Source organism: Nannobrachium achirus, assembly GCF_963921795.1.
Source record: "Nannobrachium achirus genome assembly, chromosome: 13".
Lineage (NCBI taxonomy): Eukaryota > Metazoa > Chordata > Actinopteri > Myctophiformes > Myctophidae > Nannobrachium > Nannobrachium achirus.
Window position 1 is genome coordinate 59,952,413 of NC_137833.1, and position 19,649 is coordinate 59,972,061.

General features: G+C 40.1%; 1 protein-coding gene across 1 annotated transcript in view; it reads left to right on the forward strand.

The window, feature by feature from the left end:
• The window catches only part of LOC308297479 (transient receptor potential cation channel subfamily M member 5-like), a gene marked incomplete at both ends in the record, with an annotated part of 61,983 nt that overhangs the window by 40,421 nt on the left and 1,913 nt on the right, over nucleotides 1–19,649 (forward strand). Inside the window, 3 exons of the mRNA XM_080740884.1 lie at nucleotides 12,401–12,533; nucleotides 12,698–12,872; nucleotides 13,176–13,353. Of these exons, the coding sequence (XP_080597010.1) occupies nucleotides 12,401–12,533; nucleotides 12,698–12,872; nucleotides 13,176–13,353 (486 nt within the window). The remainder of the gene's footprint in view (nucleotides 1–12,400; nucleotides 12,534–12,697; nucleotides 12,873–13,175; nucleotides 13,354–19,649) is intronic.

A 19,649-nucleotide genomic window follows, 5' to 3' on the forward strand; every position in this document is an offset into this window, starting at 1 on the left:
GTGGATGTGACTGGTTTTAGAATTAGATCTACAAATCATGTGGATGAGACAGGTGATGGATTTAGAGCTACAAATTATGGTATGGAACTGTCGATTGAAATAGATCTACAAATCATGGGGATGGGACTGGTTTTAGAATTAGATCTACAAATCATGTGGATGTGACTGGTTTTAGAATTAGATCTACAAATCATGTGGATGTGACAGGTGATGGATTTAGAGCTACAAATTATGGTATGGAACTGCCGATGGAATTAGATTTAAAAATCATGGGGATGGGACTGGTTTTAGAATTAGATCTACAAATCATGTGGATGTGACAGGTGATGGATTTAGAGCTACAAATTATGGTTTGGAACTGCCGATGGAATTAGATCTAAAAATCATTGGGATGGGACTGGTTTTAGAATTAGATCTACCAATCATGTGGAAGTGACTGTGTGTGTGTGTGTGTGTGTGTGTGTGTGTGTGTGTGTGTGTGTGTGTGTGTGTGTGTGTGTGTGTGTGCGTGTGAGTATGCATGTGTATGTGTGCATAAATGCGTGCGTGCGACCGTGCGTCCATTTGTTCCCTGGACCACACTTTGAGAACCAGATAAATAGCCGATCTACAAGCTCACAAAGTTACACATTGCGATTCTGATGTTAAAAGGATCAATAATGTGCGCATGAGAGCAAGCTAGAAATGTTTGGGGGAAAATAAAAAAAATCCGAAAACCAGAAAAAAAATGACTTGAGGTGAATGGGGCGTCTGAGGCGCGACCCGGCACTCAGAGGGCCATAGATGAAATTCTGTAAGTCTCTGTTTTATTTTAGTTGCACTTTACGAAACACGACGAGCGTGGCTACAAACGTGCCAAAAAACATGCATACATTTTAAATATTCTGGCCGTGAGGACGATTCGTTCAGAGAACTTCATTACTTTAAGAAAAAATCTCCTCCACTCTAGCCACACTCTAGGAATGGTTTTCCCGCCAAAAATACCCCCCAAATACCCCAAACCACTCTACCTTTGGACTGCGATTGTGGAAGAACGGTATGATGTTTTCGAATACCGTTTGAACCATGAAGAAGTCCAAAGGCGTGTGAGCGTTTTTCAAGTTTGAATCGCGTTCCTACGTAAAAGTATGCCAGAGTAATGAGGCTATAAAGTTTTGTGAAAAAGTGAAAATTTGAAAGTCAGATCCCATTCATTCTCTATGCGATGAAAGATTTATGAATAAAGTTAAATATTTCAAACAGTATAAACTTTTAAATAATTTCGAAAACAACAATGAAACTTCAAACCTCGCTGAACATTTCAAAGTTGGAACGAAGTTTTTATGTGAAAGTATGAAAGAGTTATAAGAGCACAAAGAATTTGCACCAGAAAAGTGGGCACTTTTTTGCATAGACTCCCATTATAAGGAGGAAAAATTAAAGTTTAAAAGTTAAATATTTCCAAAAATATGAAATATTTTGAAAAGAAAAGTACAAGCACACATCACTGTAGAAAGCTGAACATGTTTAAGTTGGAACGAAGTTTCTAGCACAAAGTGTGAGGGAGTTGAAAGATGCCGAAGAAAGTGGTCGGACCCTTGGAAGTATAAAGTTATAAATATAAACTGGGGTATAACAAGCTGGACTCGCCTTCAGCGAGCCCACAACTAGAAAAGCAGTTCCTGCAGAAACTGCGTGGGCTCGCTCGAAACTGTTATGAAGTAATAGTAGAAAATGCATTTAAGCGCAAGGGTGTAAAAAAAAGTTTTTTGAAAAACAAAAGATTTCTGAAAAAAAAAAGTTTGAAAAAAATTTTTTTTGAAAAAAAAAAAATTTTGAAAAAAAAAATTTTTGAAAAAAAAAAAATTAAAAAAAAGTTTTTGAAAAAAAAAAAATTGAAAAAAAAACTTATTTGAAAAAAAAACTTTGAAAAAATTTTTTTTTAAAAAAAAAATGTTTTGAAAAAAAAGTTTTTTGAAAAAATTTTTTTAATTTTTTTTTGAAAAAATAATTTTTTGAAAAAAAAAAATTCAATCGGCAGTTCCATACCATAATTTGTAGCTCTAAATCCATCACCTGTCTCATCCACATGATTTGTAGATCTAATTCTAAAACCAGTCACATCCTCATGATTTGTAGATCTAATTCTAGTACCAGTCCCATCCCCATGATTTGTAGATCTAATTCCATCGGCAGTTCCATACCAATTTTCAATTTTCAAAAAAAAATGTTTTCAAAAAACTTTTTTTTCAAAAAAAAAATTTTTTTTCTCAAAATTCCTTTTTTTTCCAAAAAACTTTTCAAAAAAAAAATGTTTTCAAAAACTTTTTTTTTCAAAAAATCTTTTTTTTTTTTTTTCAAATTTTTTTTTTTTTCAATTTAAAAAAAAAAAAAATTCAAACTTTTTTTTCAGAAATCTTTTGTTTTTCAAAAAACTTTTTTTTTCAAACAAAATTATTATTTTTTCAAAAAACTTTTTTTTCAAAAAACTTTTTTTTCAAAAAACTTTTTTTTCAAAAAACTTTTTTTTCAAAAAACTTTTTTTTCAAAAAACTTTTTTTTCAAAAAAACTTTTTTTTCAAAAAACTTTTTTTTCAAAAAACTTTTTTTTCAAAAAACTTTTTTTTCAAAAAACTTTTTTTTCAAAAAACTTTTTTTTCAAAAAACTTTTTTTTACACCCTTGCGCTTAAATGCATTTTCTACTATTACTTCATAACAGTTTCGAGCGAGCCCACGCAGTTTCTGCAGGAACTGCTTTTCTAGTTTATAACTTCCAAGGGTCTGACCACTTTCTTCGGCGGATTTCAACTCCCTCACACTTTGTGCTACAAACTTCGTTCCAACTTCAACATGTTCAGCTTTCTACAGTGACGCGTGCTTATATTTTTCTTTTCAAAATATTTCATATTTTTGGAAATATTTAACTTTTAAACTTTAATTTTTCCTCCTTATAATGGGAGTCTATGTAGAAAAGTGCCCACTTTTCTGGTGCAAATTCTTTGTGCTCTTATAGCTCTTTCATACTTTCACATAAAAACCTCGTTCCAACTTTGAAATGTTCAGCGAGGTTTGAAGTTTCATTGTTGTTTTAATAATTTTGAAAAAAAGTTTATACTGTTTGAAATATTTAACTTTATTCATAAATCTTTCATCCCATAGAGAATGAATGGGATCTGACTTTAACATTTTTACTTTTTCACTAAACTTTATAGCCTCATTACTCTGGCATACATTTACGTAGGAACGCGATTCAAACTTGAAAAACGCTCACACGCTTTTGGACTTCATCGTGGTTCAAACAGTATTCGAAAACGTCATACCGTTCTTCCACAATCGCAGTCCAAAGGTAGAGCGTTTTGGGGTATTTTGGGGATATTTTTGGCGGGAAAACCAGTCCTAGAGTGTAGCTAGAGTGTGGGAGACTTGTTCTTAAAGTAATGAAGTTCTCTGAACGAATCGTCCTCACGGCCAGAATATTTAAAATGTATGCATGTTTTTTGGCACGTTTGTAGCCACGCTCGTCGTGTTTCGTAAAGTGCAACTAAAATAAAACAGAGACTTACAGAATTTCATCTATGGCCCTCTGAGTGCCGGGTCGCGCCTCAGACGCCCCATTCACCTCAAGTCATTTTTTTTCTGGTTTTCAGAATTTTTTTATTTTCCCCCAAACATTTCTAGCTTGCTCTCATGCGCACATTATTGATCCTTTTAACATCAGAATCGCAATGTTCGTAGAGCCACTCACCGAGCCACTCCCCGAGCAAAGACTATGTGTTTTCAACTTTTCGTGTTTCCGGGAGAGCGATCAGTTCGTACACTTGCGCTCCCTATTCAAACCAATGGATATGGCCCATATCTTGAACAAACAGTTCTACAGCTCAGAAGCAAAGGTGCTCCTTATTAACTTTAATTACAGTGCTGAGTCAGTGGTCTCACATGATTTACAAGCTCACAATAAGTTGCACTGTAACTTTGTGAGCTTGTAGATCGGCTATTTATCTGGTTCTCAAAGTGTGGTCCAGGGAACACATGGACGCACGGTCGCACGCACGCATGTATGCACACATACACATGCATACTCACACGCACACACACACACGCACACACACACACACACACACACACACACACACACACACACACACACACACACACACACACAGTCACTTCCACATGATTGGTAGATCTAATTCTAAAACCAGTCCCATCCCAATGATTTTTAGATCTAATTCCATCGGCAGTTCCATACCATAATTTGTAGCTCTAAATCCATCACCTGTCACATCCACATGATTTGTAGATCTAATTCTAAAACCAGTCCCATCCCCATGATTTTTAAATCTAATTCCATCGGCAGTTCCATACCATAATTTGTAGCTCTAAATCCATCACCTGTCACATCCACATGATTTGTAGATCTAATTCTAAAACCAGTCACATCCACATGATTTGTAGATCTAATTCTAAAACCAGTCCCATACCCATGATTTGTAGATCTAATTCCATCGGCAGTTCCATACCATAATTTTTAGCTCTAAATCCATCACCTGTCACATCCACATGATTTGTAGATCTAATTCTAAAACCAGTCCCATCCCCATGATTTGTAGATCTAATTCCATCGGCAGTTCCATACCATAATTTGTAGCTCTAAATCCATCACCTGTCTCATCCACATGATTTGTAGATCTAATTCTAAAACCAGTCACATCCACATGATTTGTAGATCTAATTCTAAAACCAGTCCCATACCCATGATTTGTAGATCTAATTCCATCGGCAGTTCCATACCATAATTTGTAGCTCTAAATCCATCACCTGTCTCATCCACATGATTTGTAGATCTAATTCTAAAACCAGTCACATCCTCATGATTTGTAGATCTAATTCTAGTACCAGTCCCATCCCCATGATTTGTAGATCTAATTCCATCGGCAGTTCCATACCAATTTTCAATTTTCAAAAAACTTTTTTTTTTTCAAAAAACTTTTTAATTTTTTTTCAAAAACTTTTTTTTTCAATTTTTTTTTTTCAAAAACTTTTTTTTTTAAATTTTTTTTTTTCAATTTTTTTTTTCAAAAATTTTTTTTTTTAAAACTTTTTTTTTTATTTATTTTTTTCAATTTTTTTTTTTTTTCAAAAAGGTTTTTTTTTTCCAAAAACTTTTTTTTTTTTTTAAATTGTTTAAAAAAAAAAAAAAAATCAAAATTTTTTTTTTTCAAAATTTTTTTTTTTCAATTTTTTTCAAACATTTTTTTTTTCAGTTTCGAGCGAGCCCACGCAGTTTCTGCAGGAACTGCTTTTCTAGTTATTTCTATACTAAGCATATCAAGTATCAAAAAACTTCGGTTCCTTTCTACTCCTACATACTTAGTGAGAAAATGAAAATAAAAACATCAATGTGTTCAGCTTACTGTGGCGACGTGTGCTATTATTTTATACAGCAATCGGCCAAATGGTGGCGCTGTAGGAAGCCTTCGAAAGTGCGATCTTTGAACAGGAATAGCTCATGCTGTGTTATACATACAGCCATGAAACCTGTATACACTTATGCGTCTCCTCATGCCGAACAACTTTTACCCTCTAACTTTTGACCTCTGACCTTTAGGTCTCCCACAATTTGGAATAATATGAAAAACAGTAAAAATCTATCTCCTCCTGGGTTTTTTTTTTCGTTACGCGCACAAAACTTTTTTCACATGAACTTTGGACCAATACGGTCAAACTGTCTGGTCGGATTTCTTTTAAAGTGAAATATAATTTTTTAATAATTCAATCAATATTGCGGTTTTATGCAAATTATTCTTCGGCCTCTAAATCATACATGCAAAGTTACACGTTCATGGCATTTGGCAAAGATGTGGAGGGTTAGTCAAAGTATCACTGAAACCAATTTTATTCCAATCGGCCAAAGGGGGGCGCTATACGAAGCGTTTGAAAATTCAAACTTCAAACGGGCATAAGTCATGACTCGTTTTGTTTGAAGACATGCAACTTGTTACACGCGTGCTTTGACTCGAGCGGAAGACATCTGTGTCGTTGTTAAGTAAGCTCTGCCCTTCGATTTTCCGCCATATTGAGCAGTTTGTAAAACGCGTAAACCCGCTTTTATTCTGGAATTTTCGCTCCACGTGCACAAAACTTTTTTTACGTGAACTTTGGACCGATATCTAAAGATCTGTCAGATCGGATTTCTTTAAAATTGAAACATGCTTTTTTAAATAAATTCAATGAATATTGCAGTTTTATGCAAATTATTCTTCTGCCTCTAAATCATACATGCAAAGTAACATGTTCATGGCATTTGGCAAAGATGTAGAGTGTTAGTCCAAATATCACTAAAACCAATCTTACCCCAATTGGCCAAAGGGGGGCGCTATATCATTTTGAGCAGTTTGTGAAACGCTTAAACCTGTTAGGATTTTTTTTTTTGCAATTTGCATGAAACATTCTACACACAATCTAAGGACCTTTATCTAATATGCCTATGAAGTGCACACACACAAAAAAATTATAATAATGAATATAGCTGCAAGCAGCGATAAGTTGTCCAAAGCCAAAAACACCTCAAATCATGAACACAGCCTGCAATGTGCGTGAAATCTTGCAAGCACATTCCCAATAGGTCAAGGAACAGATACCACCCTTCTTACATTGGCCTGTTATAGCGGCACCAGCGGGTCAACTTTTGCACAACACATTTTTGGAACAAAATGGACCAATCGTTGATGTCAGTAACGTCAAAGAGAGCACTGCCTGCGATCTTGACATTTTGTGCTTTTATAGCCATTGTTTTCTGGCTTGAAGCGAGCCCACAATTGTTTCGAAGGAACAATATTTTTCTAGTTTATCTATCAGTCAGTCAGTCAACAGTAGACGGGAACTTCGGTTCCTTTCTACTCCTACATACTTAGACAGAAAATGAATATAAAAACATCAATGTGTTCAGCTTACAGTGGCGAAGTGTGCTATTATTTTTTACAGCAATCGGCCAAATGGTGGCGCTGTAGGAAGCCTTCTAAAGTGCGAACTTTGAACAGGTAGAGCTCATGCTCTGTTATACGTACAGCCATGAAACCTGTATACACGTACGCGTCTCCTCATGCCGAACAACTTTTACCCTCTGACTTTTGACCTCTGACCTTTAGATCTCCCACAATTTGGAATTATATGAAAAACAGTAAAAATCTATCTCCTCCTGGGATTTTCGCGTTATGCTTACAAAACTTTTTTCACATGAAATTTGAACCTATATCTACACAGGCTATGTGGTGAGAAGTTTGTACGTTAAATAATGATTTTTTAATAATTCAATGTATATTGCGGTTTTATGCAAATTATTCTTCGGCCTCCAAATCATACATGCAAAGTTACACGTTCATGGCATTTGGCAAAGATGTAGAGGGTTAGTCGAAATATCACTGAAACCAATCTTATTCCAATTGGCCAAAGGGTGGCGCTATACGAAGCGTTTGAAAATTCTAACTTCAAACGGGCATAAGTCATGACTCGTTTCGTCATGCAACTTGCTTACACGCGTGCTTTGACTCGAGCGGAAGACATCTGTGTCTTTGTTAAGTAAGCTCCGCCCTTAGATTTTCCGCCATTTTGAGCAGTTTGTAAAACACTTAAACCCACTTTTATTCTGGAATTTTCGCGTCACGTGCACAAAACTTTTTTTACGTGAACTTTGGACCAATATCTAAAGATCTGTCAGATCGGATATTTTTAAAATTGAAACATGCTTTTTTAATAAATTCAATGAATATTGCAGTTTTATGCAAATTATTCTTCTGCCTCTAAATCATACATGCAAAGTAACATATTCATGGCATTTGGCAAAGATGTAGAGTGCTATTCCAAATATCACTAAAACCAATCTTACCCCAATTGGCCAAAGGGGGGCGCTATATCATTTTGAGCAGTTTGTGAAACGCTTAAACCTGTTTTTATTCTAGGATTTCTTTTTTGCAATTTGCATGAAACATTCTACACACAATCTAAGCATCTTTATCTAACATGCCTATGAAGTGCACACAAAAATAATAATAATAATAAATATAGCTGCAAGCAGCGATAAAGTGGCCAAAAACACCTCAAATCATGAACACAGCCTGCGATGTGCGTGAAATCTTGCAAGCACATTCCCACTAGGTCAAGGAACAGATGCCACCCTTCTCACATTGGCCTGTTATAGCGCCATCAGCGGGTCAACTTTTGCATAACCCATTTTTGGAAAAAAATGCCTCAAATCATGCACGCATTGTCCGATTGCGTCAGTAATGTCAAAGAGAGCACTGCCTGCAGTCTTGACATTTTGTACTTTTATAGCCATTGTTTTCTGGCTTGAAGCGAGCCCACAATTGTTTCGAAGGAACAATATTTTCTAGTTATTCAACATTTCATGCCGTTGGGTTTAATAACCAAATGCATTTCCGAACATCAGCTCACAATCACATTTCATTATTATTATTATTTCAACCAGAATAAATTCAGATGATAACATTACGCTGATAGAATGCTGTGATGAAATGTTCTATAAAGCCTTCACTTTAATATTAGATAGGCCTATTAATATACAACAGGTAGTCGGGCTCTCAATGGAAAACAGGCTCTCCAACCGTGCATATAACGAGCACAGATGCACCTCTCATCAAGTAAAGAAATCAGCTGCGTTGGTCACGAAAGACCTCAAGCGCTCCTCTCTCCCCACACTATAGGCGGCTAGGCTAGCGGTTTTCATGTGACGTTCAGGGACAGAGTAGCTAAATGTGGCATTAAAAAATGACAAATTCCTATCGGATATCTTAATTACAATGAAATTAAGTTGACGTGTTTTTTTTTAAGGGCAACAGTCGTATAATCGCTCCAGCCCTGCCTACGGAACTTGCCTGTCGGCTCGTTCCTGCGGCAAGGCTGTCGTGCAGGATAACCGTGTTATATGCTCACCCTCTCGTGTAATATTGCTTAAATAATATCAATTCGACTCTCATTATAACTACTCACCGCGGGAATGAGTTTATGTTTGTGTGCACCAATAGGGTGACCATACGTCCTCTTTTGCCCGGACATGTCCTCTTTTAGGGGGCTGTCCGGGGGGGTTTTATAAATTCCTTCAAATGTCCGGGTTTTCGCGCATATCAGCGTTAAATCATGGGCATTTACAATGCACGTTCAGTGGTTCGTTTGTAAACACACTGTGAATGACGGATTTCCACCCCAAACCCCGGAACGTGTATTATTCATACTACTCTGTCTCCGCTGCGATCCCTCCCTCCCTCCCTCGTTCAGATGCGTCGCTGTTCAGACCAGACTCAGAGCAGAGCTCGGCAGCTTGCGCTGCGCAGAGACGATTCAGCCAAACGATAGCACTGCCAACACAATTAATGCCGGTTTACACTGATGAAATGCACGAAAAGTGCAAGTGTTTTCATCTTGGTGACCAAATGAGAAGCAGAGCGTTCACTCTGCAGTCTGCATTAAAAGCTGGCACTTCTGTGTCCATTCCATCACAACTAAAGGTATTTAGATACTGCAGTACTAGACAGTCTGTGCGAGGTGAGAGCTCTTCTGCTAACTAAATTGACAGAATGTTGTACAACCTTGTAAAGCTGAAGATACGGTGGTTTGAAGAAACCAATAGAGATATTTTATTTAGTTTCTTGTAATACAAAGCTGAACGTTCATACAGGAGTCAAGAGCACTTTAAATCAGTGGATCTGTAAAGGGTCAATTTGGAACCCCCTAAAAAATAAATACATAACTAATAATATTAGTGGTATAGGGCAGTGGTTCTCAACCTGTGGGTCGGGACCCAGGGGGAGTCCCCAAATTATTTTGAGGGGTGCAACATTGTTTTCTCACTCAACAGTATGAGTACCTCTAAAATGGCAAATTAAACAACTAGACCAGGTCACCTGGTCGTGCCAGACCCGCAATGAAAACTAGTATGGCACTGAACTAACACATGAACACACAGGATTTTATAGTCTCAGCAACAAAGCGTAGTGAGCTTGTAGATCGGCTGTTTTCACTAGTATGGCACTGAACTAACACATGAACACACAGGATTGTATAGGCTGAGCAGCTGGAAATGTTTGTGAGCTTGTAGATGGGCTGAGGAATTTATAGTGTCAGCAGCTCGTCAGCCAACTCAACTCAGCTGGTCCTGTACAGGTGACGGCACTCAAGGCAATCAGCCCAGCAAGGGAAGGGAGGGGCAGATGAGCAGGCACACTGAGGAAAAAAGGGACAGGCACACTGAGGAAAAGAGGGACCGACCGACAGACCGACCGACAAAGCCTTATGTAGGCCGACCCCCTGGGTCTGGCAAATATTAGAGGCAGAAATTGTGAAAATAGCCGATCTACCAAGCATGTAGATCTGCTATTTTCTCAATAGAACCATGTTATACAAAATGTAATGCCTCAACTGTTTGTGCTCGTAAGGGTGGAGGGGTCTCTTGTTTAAATATGATTATTTTGGGCTAATATATATGCGTGCGTGTGTGCGTGCGTGCGTGCGTGCATGCGTGTGGTATGCCGGGTAGAGTGTCCTCTTTTTGGGGATTCAGAATATGGTCACCCTAGCACCAATCGCTTCTCCACATGCAGCTCGGCTCTCAGATTGACATAAACAATTATAGCCTATTACAAAAAGATATTTATGCATGCAGGAGAAAGCGTTAGGAGTTGAGAACTCCTAACGTTATGGACCAGAGCTAGGCTTCCATCTCCATAACCCCAGACCCAGAGTGCAAGTTCAAGGCCAAGTTTGGTAAGAAAAGAAGAAGAAAAAGAACGTCTGGTGCCTCCGCTGTAGCCTAGCAAGCAGACATGGTGGGAAAAGTACTAAATGTATTTACTTAAGTAAAAGTATCAATACGGCAATGTAGCAATGTCCAATAATATGTGTGTGAAGTCAACTTGGAAAATCCCCGCTGGAAATGAAGGGGTTAATACGGGGAGCGTGAGTGACAGCTGTCAGCTAATTCATGGACAATTGCTTGTTGCTTGATGTTTAGATGTTCAAGTAACATGATTGTTTGACTGTTGTTTGAAAAAAAAATGTATTTATTTAGTTGATCTGTAGATTGATAAAGATGAATTGAATGCTGCTAAAGTTAAAGTTTATTGTATTTACATTTCAATTGGGACTGCATATATTTAAAACATTTAAAATTAATTCATATATTTAAAACAATTAAAACCAATCCATGGTATTTAAAAAACAGTTAAAGACTAATTCATGGAAAGACACTGAGAAATTAAAAACAGTATTTACAAGTGTCTGAGAAATTAAAAACAGTATTCACAAGTGTTTAAAAGCATAATATGAAAAGCATGAATATTTGTATTTCTATTTCATCTGCATTGCATTTACTGTAGTCATTTCTTATTTTCTTTAAAGACGGGGTGAAATCAAAAACATGTTTTTCACACTTTTAGAGCATATCTGTAGTGATAATATGGCCATACCTAACACTAGATGCCAAAAAAATATTATATCAAAATATTTATATCAAAGGTCCCTAAATAGGCCATTCTTAATTACTTCCTGTGAACAGAAATTCAAAAAGTGATGACATAGATAGAGTTTTTGAATATAAATGAACCTTTGATTACATTCACCTGTTTGTTTCCCAGTGCTGGCTCCCATTACTCCCATTACTCAGATTTTAAATCCCATCGCCTGAAGGGCTGGTCCCCTCGGATTGGTTCAGAAACACACAGGCTTCCTTTTCAAACCGAAACTTCAAAATAAAATACCCAAAATAGTCATTTCATTGGGTTTTTAAAGTTAAAGGTATTTCACCTTACCTACTACTTACAACCGCAACCTGTACAATTACCTGCAAATACTAAAGTAAAGAAGAGTAAAATAAGGAAAACTGTGTGGTCATTGTATGAGTGGAACCCAGTTAAAACCTCCTATGGTCTGTACCAATCCCTTTCAAGCAGGGAAGCTGCACAAATACTAAAGAGCTTGACAATGTGTCTCACTTGAGACTGGAAAAATAGCACAACCTACTGCTTATTTCATGAACTATCTACCAATAATCACATTTTATCAGTGGATGGGAAACAGGCTAAATTCGCTTTGTCTTTTTTCAAATTTCTGGTAATTTGCTTCCTATTTTCGAAAAAGCTTTATGGAAACGCAGCTATTGACTGGAAATTATGCAGAATTAACTGGGTTGTAACCGAGAACAGAGCATGTTATGTTTATTACAGACTGTTTGTCTGTCTGCATACTGTACGTACGTAGACATATGCCAATAATGCCTACATTAACAGCATGACTGAAGTAAATAGAGAGCTATGAGAAATGTCGGAACAGTGATGATAATCTTCAAATCACAAAAATGGGAGTTTAGTTTAAATGTATTATTCATTTATTTATTGTTTTTGTGTGCTTCAGGATGTTTGAGTGGTCCTATGAATTTGGACGATGTGTCCTGTGTATCGACTACATGGTCTTCACACTCCGTCTCATTCACATCTTTGCTGTAGACAAACAGATGGGACCAAAAATCATCATTGTTGGCAGGATGGTAAGATATAAGACACATGTTAACGTTCTTTAATCACGATGTGAGGGTTGCATTGGTCACTGATACTATAAATGAACTAGCCTTGTTTGTGACCTCTCCCTCCGCTCTAGCTAAAGTGGAGGGAGAGGTCACAGTCTAAATAAACACTAAACGTCTTGTTTCAGATGAAAGATGTTGGCTACTTCCTCATCTTCTTGGCAGTGTGGATAGTGGCATATGGAGTAGCCACTCAGGCTCTGCTGTATCCGTACGATCCCGACCTAGATCGTATCTTACGTCGAGTGATCTACAGACCGTACCTCTACATCTTTGGAGATTTGAATCTTGAGGAAATAGATGGTGTGTGTGTGTGTGTGTGTGTGTGTGTGTGTGTGTGTGTGTGTGTGTGTGTGTGTGTGTGTGTGTGTGTGTGTGTGTGTGTGTGTGTGTGTGTGCGTGCGTGCGTGTGCGTGCGTGCGTGCGTGTGTCTGTATTCTACACACAATTTTAGCACAGCTTTAGCAGCTTGACACTTATATGCTGACTGTTGTCAGTTGTTAATGTATTATGTGTTATTATTATATTTATTTACAATAATAATGGTAATAACAATAATAAAATAATAAAATAATAATGATAATAATGCTGCTGTTTTAATCAAAGTGAGATTACCTTGGGACATGGCCGACAACTGCACTTCCAACGTGACAGAGATAGAGGGCGGTGCTGAGCCATGCAGGAACGAGAACTGGCTGAGTAACTGTCTGGTGATCATACTGCTGGTGGTTTTCCTGCTGGTCACCATCATACTGCTCATCAACCTGCTCATCGCCATGCTCACGTAAGTACCCTGTAGTATCTGTTGTACCTTCATAGGTGTAGAATCTATTTCTAATGTTATATATTGTGCTAAAGGTCAGGTCAAGGTCTCTCACACCTTATCACACCTTATCACACTTTATCCAGGTGTCCAAGCAGGCAGTAGCTATGGTCACTGGTTGACAGTATTCACCTCATGAGTCATGATTGACATGACACGATTGTTGACACGTTGCAGGCAACTTCAGATAAAAAACAAGACCAATCTGCTTGTAATAAGCAGACATGGCAAAACTGTCTGTAGCTGTACCATCATAAGTCGAAGTATATGTTTAAAGGGATAGTACACACATTGCCTTCTGTCTGCTTGAAAAATATTTGCAAAGCCTAATGCCTAAAGTTTTTTAATAGGCTGAAATGTACTCATCTAGTGCCGATCCCGAATTAGTTCGGGATTTGGCGGCGCCGGGATTTGGCTGTTGTGCCGATCCTGAACTAATTTGGGAAAGGCACTAAAGTCAAATAAACACCCGAAGGCCTTACCTAAGCCCCCGGCTAAATTTTCGAGCAGTCTGTTGGCCGCGATCTGTTTACATCGGCCCGCGAGAGCATCGGCCCGCGAGAGCATCGCGCCGCCGATGTTTGCCATTGAATCCAATGCACCCTCAGATCTTTGAAGCTCTTTTTCTCTGATCTATGCTTTTATGGAAGAGGACAAGGTTTATTCACAGCTAAATAGACGAAAATTGGGCTTCTAACATTAGTGTTAGCCTATAGGTAACTTCAAGCTAACTTCATCCGGGTCATATTCATGACACACACGAAAGTGTTCACGCGCGTCACGGCTGTGCAAGGCTTGTGCATATACAGCATATCCCTATGTGGCTTTTCTGGTCACCCAGCAGCCTCTGGCGCCATCTAGCTGGCACTGTATGTTCAAATTAGGCAACAACTAACAACAATAGAAAAGGATTTATAGTGGGATCAATAAGGAATTCGAACCCATATTTAATCATTAAACATGGGTACAAAATTTCCCCTAAATCCATCTGAGAAATTGTTGTCCTTGTGTGCCTTTTTGTTAAGGACAAATTGGTCTTGAAATCTGACTAGACCTGCAGATAACCTGACATGTATTTTTCAGAATGGACAAAATTATTATTATTATTTTAAATACAAAGAGATCATATCGACATCGGCTATATCGGCTATCAGCCATAACAGCAATTAATTATATTGGATATCGATATCGGCTAGAAATTTGATATCGCACATCCCTCATTCATTTGCATATGGAGGGCTGACATGCAAGTCCAGTGGTAAGTTTTGAGTGTATCAGCAGCACTTTGAAGTGGTTTCTATCAACTGGACCAAAGACATTTGAACAGATACAGCAGCCGTTTACCTGGAGGGTGCATCCGATCACTGTCTCTGCTCACCAGTCTTGGAGAGCAAGCACATTGAGCAGAGGCTGTTGAGCATGTTGAACACCTTAACCCATTCTGGACTGGTACACATTAAAGTGTATTACCCCCTCAGGCCAGGGACACATTTTTGTGTATTACAGTATGTACTATGTGTTGACTTCTTTACTCCAAAGAAACACTTGTGGTTTAAATTCAAACAACGGTTTTATTCCAATAACGAGTCAGGCACGGGAGGCACATTGTGTGTGGACTGCAGCCAGCTAAACACATACACATTTCACGTTCTGTCTTGCGGTACTACCGCAAGTACGGCAACACTATATGACTAAAACAGTTTAGGAACACAACTGTCTACATCCCCCTTTTTAAGCTCTGCTCTTCAATCAACATTTTTTTGTAGTATTCAAAACAACATCTTCTGGTTGTATGAAAAATAACAAACACGTACAGTAAATACAATTGTTACCTGAAAACCTTTTCCACCCTTTTTTTTTTTTTAACATCACCGTAGGCTGTAAAATCAAAAACAGCTGGTATCAAAACAACATTTGCATAGCAAAATAGAATTCAATCACAGTCACACCCTGTAAAAGTGCAAATAAACTCGCAGCACAACATTTAAGTGAGCACAAAAGTATGCTTAACTCAAAACAACTCAGTTCAATCACAGGTCTGTATAAGCATGTATTACTTAATCAAAGTACTTTCTGTTTGGTTTGGGGACTCTCCCAAACCTGGTGCGGTACACAGGAGTGGACGGCTGAACTGGGCTTTTGTCCTGTGTCTCTGTGCAATCCTGTAGAACACTATTGGAAGTCTCCTCAGCACTCGCTTGTGCTTGACATTGTTCTGACAGCAAGTGTTCAGCGTTATCAGGCCCTTCAGTCATTTGTGTTCTGTCCATTTGACGAGTAGGAGTGCGTTGTGGCACTTCTGGTTCCTTCGCGATGGTGGGCTCTGGGGGTCGTGGTTCCTTCACTGGCAGAATGTGACGTCTGTTGCGTCTGTATTCCCTTCCTTCAGACTCTATCACGTATGAGCGTGGCTCGACACACTGTCTCTTCACAACCCCTATTTTGTCATGTCCTTTCTGTGTTTGGAGTCGTACTACTTGGTTCGGTGACAGAGGAGCTAGGGGCTTACTGGACCTGTCGTAGCAGCGTTTCTGAGCCTCACGTTTCCTTGTGAGCTGGGCCTTGACATCGGCTGTTGCTTTTGCTGCAGGTGTCAGTAGCTGTTTGCAGATTGGCAGGATGGTTCGAGTCCGTCTGGAGAACAGTCATTGTGCAGGGGAACCCAGGATCTCGTCTCTGGGCATGTTGCGAATGTGTAACAAGTTCAAGTAGAAATCTGTTCCATCTCTTTTTGTTGTCTCCAGCAGTTTCTTAGCGCTCCTCACAGCCCTCTCACACAGACCATTGGACTGCGGATACTCAGGACTGCTCATCACATGTGCAAAGTCCCAAGATCTAGCAAAGTCACGAAACAACTGCCGTCTGAGTACAGCGTCTGTGGTGTGCCGTGAACAGAGAAGTGGCGTTTTAGCTTGTTGATCACGCTCACGGATGTTATGTTGCTGAGCTGGTCGATTTCAAACCAGCCCGAGTATGAGTCCACAAGCACCAGCTGGTCGTTGTCCCATTCGAGTATGTCGGAGCCAACAACGGACCAAGGCAGGTCAGGGACTGTGTGTAGTTTCAGTGGTTATTTTTGTTGGTGTGGTTTCAGGCTGTTACAGACACTGCATGCCTTGACGGCAGTCTCTATGTCGTCGTTTATTGATGGCCAGAACACACTCTCCCTTGCCCTTTTCTTTGTAGATTCCATGCCTGGGTGGCCCTTGTGTAAAATCTTCATGTACTCAGGATGCAGGGAAGTAGGAATGACAGCTCTGTTTGCTCTCATGATGATGTCACCTTCAATAGAGAGTTCATCTCTGTAGCTGAAAAACGGTTTCACGTCCTCTGGCACACTGCATGTGCGCCTTGGCCAGCCGTTTGGAATGAAGCTGGTGAGTGCCTGGAGGGTAGCGTCTGCAACAGTATGCTCGGGGAGTTCTTCCAGACGCCGTGGAGATATCAGCTGGACTGCCATCACCTCAAACCCGCTTCGTTCCTCTTCCTGGGGGCAAACGTCGTGTCTCGGCGCACGTGAGAGGGTGTCTGCCAGATAGAGGTGTTTCCCCTTCTTGTAGGTCAGGGTCAAGTTGAATTTCTGTAGCCTCAACATCATCCGCTGCAGGCGAGCTGGAATCGTATGGAAAGGCTTGTTGTGGATTGTGACCAAGGGCTGGTGGTCGGTTTCGATCACAACCGGTTTGCCATAAATGTAGTCATAAAACTTATAACAGGCGAAAACGACTGCCAGCAATTCTTTTTCTATCTGTGCGTATCTGGTCTCTGTTTGGGTCAGAGTGCGTGACGCATACGCCATTGGTTTGCCATCCTGGAGGCAAGCAGCTCCTAGGCCATGTTGGGATGCATCACAGGTGAGCGTCACAGGTTTAGAGACATCATAGTATTGAAGCACAGGTGGCTTGGTGACACACAATTTGAGCTTGTCAAAGGCATCCTGCTGATGCTGTGTCCAGCTCCAGACCACGTCCTTGTGCAGCAGTTGGCGTAGTGGCGCCGATAGCTCGCTGAGGTTCGGGACATATTTGCCTAAATAAGTGATCATGCCCAGGAACCGTTGGAGACCTGTCTTGTCCTCTGGAGGGGGCATTTCGCTGATCGCCGTAGCCTTCTTGGGGTCAGCTTTCAGTCCATTTTCAGTGAACACATGTCCTACATAGCTCACTTCTTTGAGCCCAAACTTGCATTTGTTTTTGTTGAGTCTGAGCTTTACATGTCTGGCTCGGTCTAGGACTTGTTTCAGGTTTTTCTCATGTTCCACAGCATCCTTGCCTCCAATGATGATGTCATCCACGATTATGGCACATGGATATCCAGCGAATATTTGTTCCATTGCTCTTTGGAAAACTTCAGAGGCAGTGTTGATCCCAAAGGGCATCCTCAGGAACTTAAACCTGCCGAAAGGAGAAGTGAATGTTGTGTAGAGAGATGAGGCGTCGTCCAGTTTGATTTGCCAGAATGAGCTTTTTGCGTCCAAAACAGAGAAGACAGTGGCTCCTGACATCTGTGCTGCCACTTCTTCTACTGTGCGCATGGGATGGTGGGGGCGCATTAAGGCCTTGTTCAGGTTTCTCGGGTCAATGCATATGCAAACATCATCAGTCTCTTTTTTATGTGTGGCAACCATGTTGGAGACCCATTCAGTGGGCTCGTCCACTGGTTCGATCACTCCAAGAGTCTGCATTCTCTGAAGTTCCGATTTCACCTTTTTCTGCATTGCAGCAGGGACCCGGCGTGGGGGGTTGACAACAGGTGTCACGTTTGGGTCTACTTTCATGGAGTAGGTTACAGGTAGGTTACCTACTTCATCACTGAATAAGACTGCATATTCCTGAAACATCCTGTGTGACAGGGTTTGATCCTGAATAGTGTCAATGTGGTGCACATCCTTGCTAAAGGTGACCAGTCTCATCCTCAGGCTGTCGTGCAGGCCTAAGATGGATTGTACATCTTCGTCCACCACTTGAAATGTCAGGTCATATGGCTGCTCACTGAGCTTGCAGAGCATGGTTGCTGTGCCAATTGATTCAATCACGGCTCCGCCAAAAGCGACGAGTTTCACCAGTTTGCGTGACTTTTGTAATTTTTCAGTGTGCCTTATGGCGTTGTATGTGTCAAGGGAAATGACGTTACATTTGGCCCCTGTGTCCACTTTTAACTCCAGGCTGTTGTCATTGATAATTACAGCGCAGCGTCCCTCTCCTTTGTAACAGTCAGACTGTACAGAGTTTATGTCATTGCCTTCTTGTAGTGACAGAGGTTCAATAGTAAAAGTCTCATCGCTGTCTGAGTCTGCGTCAGCTGAGAGTAGGTGCACTTGCCTGCCTGCTCTGTACACTTTTGCTGATCTGCATAGTTTTTTAAAGTGGTTCTGCTTACCACAGTTGTGACATTGTTGTCCGAAGGCAGGGCAATGCTCTCGTTTAGCTGGGTGATCGCCTCCACAATTTCTGCAGCTTGAAATTGCTGTTGGTGGATCTTCAGTTTTCACCCTGTATTTTTTTATTGACCCTTGGTTTTGCTGCTGCGTTTTACTTGCATGGTATCTACGTTGGCAGTTGTCATGCATTTTGGTGCAGAGAGGACTTTGCTGTGCTGGTCAGTGAGTTCACTTATTTGACAGATGCGTATAGTTTTAGCTAGAGGGGGGTCAGTCTCTCTGAGTAGGGAACGTCTGATACTGTCACTAATGATCCCACAAACAAGTCGGTCTCTAATGAGCTCATCTTTTAATTGGCCAAAATTGCATGTTTTAGCCAGATTTCTTAATGTACTCACATATGCTTCAATTGTTTCACCAGGTTTCTGCTGTCTGGTATTGAAGGTGTACCTCTCCATTATCACGTTGGGTTGTGGGTTGCATAGCTCTTTGAATTTCCTTATTAGGCAGTCAGGATCTTCCCTGGATTCCGCTGGTGTTGTGACCACATCATCCTCGCCCAGGACAGCAGGTGCATAGGTGAATGTCTGCTCTCTCTCTATAGCCTCGGGTCCCGCGAGATTGAGGAATATATAGGCTCTAGTTTTAGCAGGTTTGTCACTGTGTGCTGCAGCAATGAAGATTTCATATTCACGTTCAAACTTGCGCCAATTTTCGGCCACATTTCCATCGAAGACTAGCGGGTCTGGACGTCTGAATCCGTCTGCCATCTTCTCTTTTTTTTTTTTTTGCAGTAGTGTCCGTTGTTCCTACCGGTTCCAACGAGTTGTTCAAAAAAACGTGGTCACAGCGGCGGAGATCCCACTTCTAACACCAT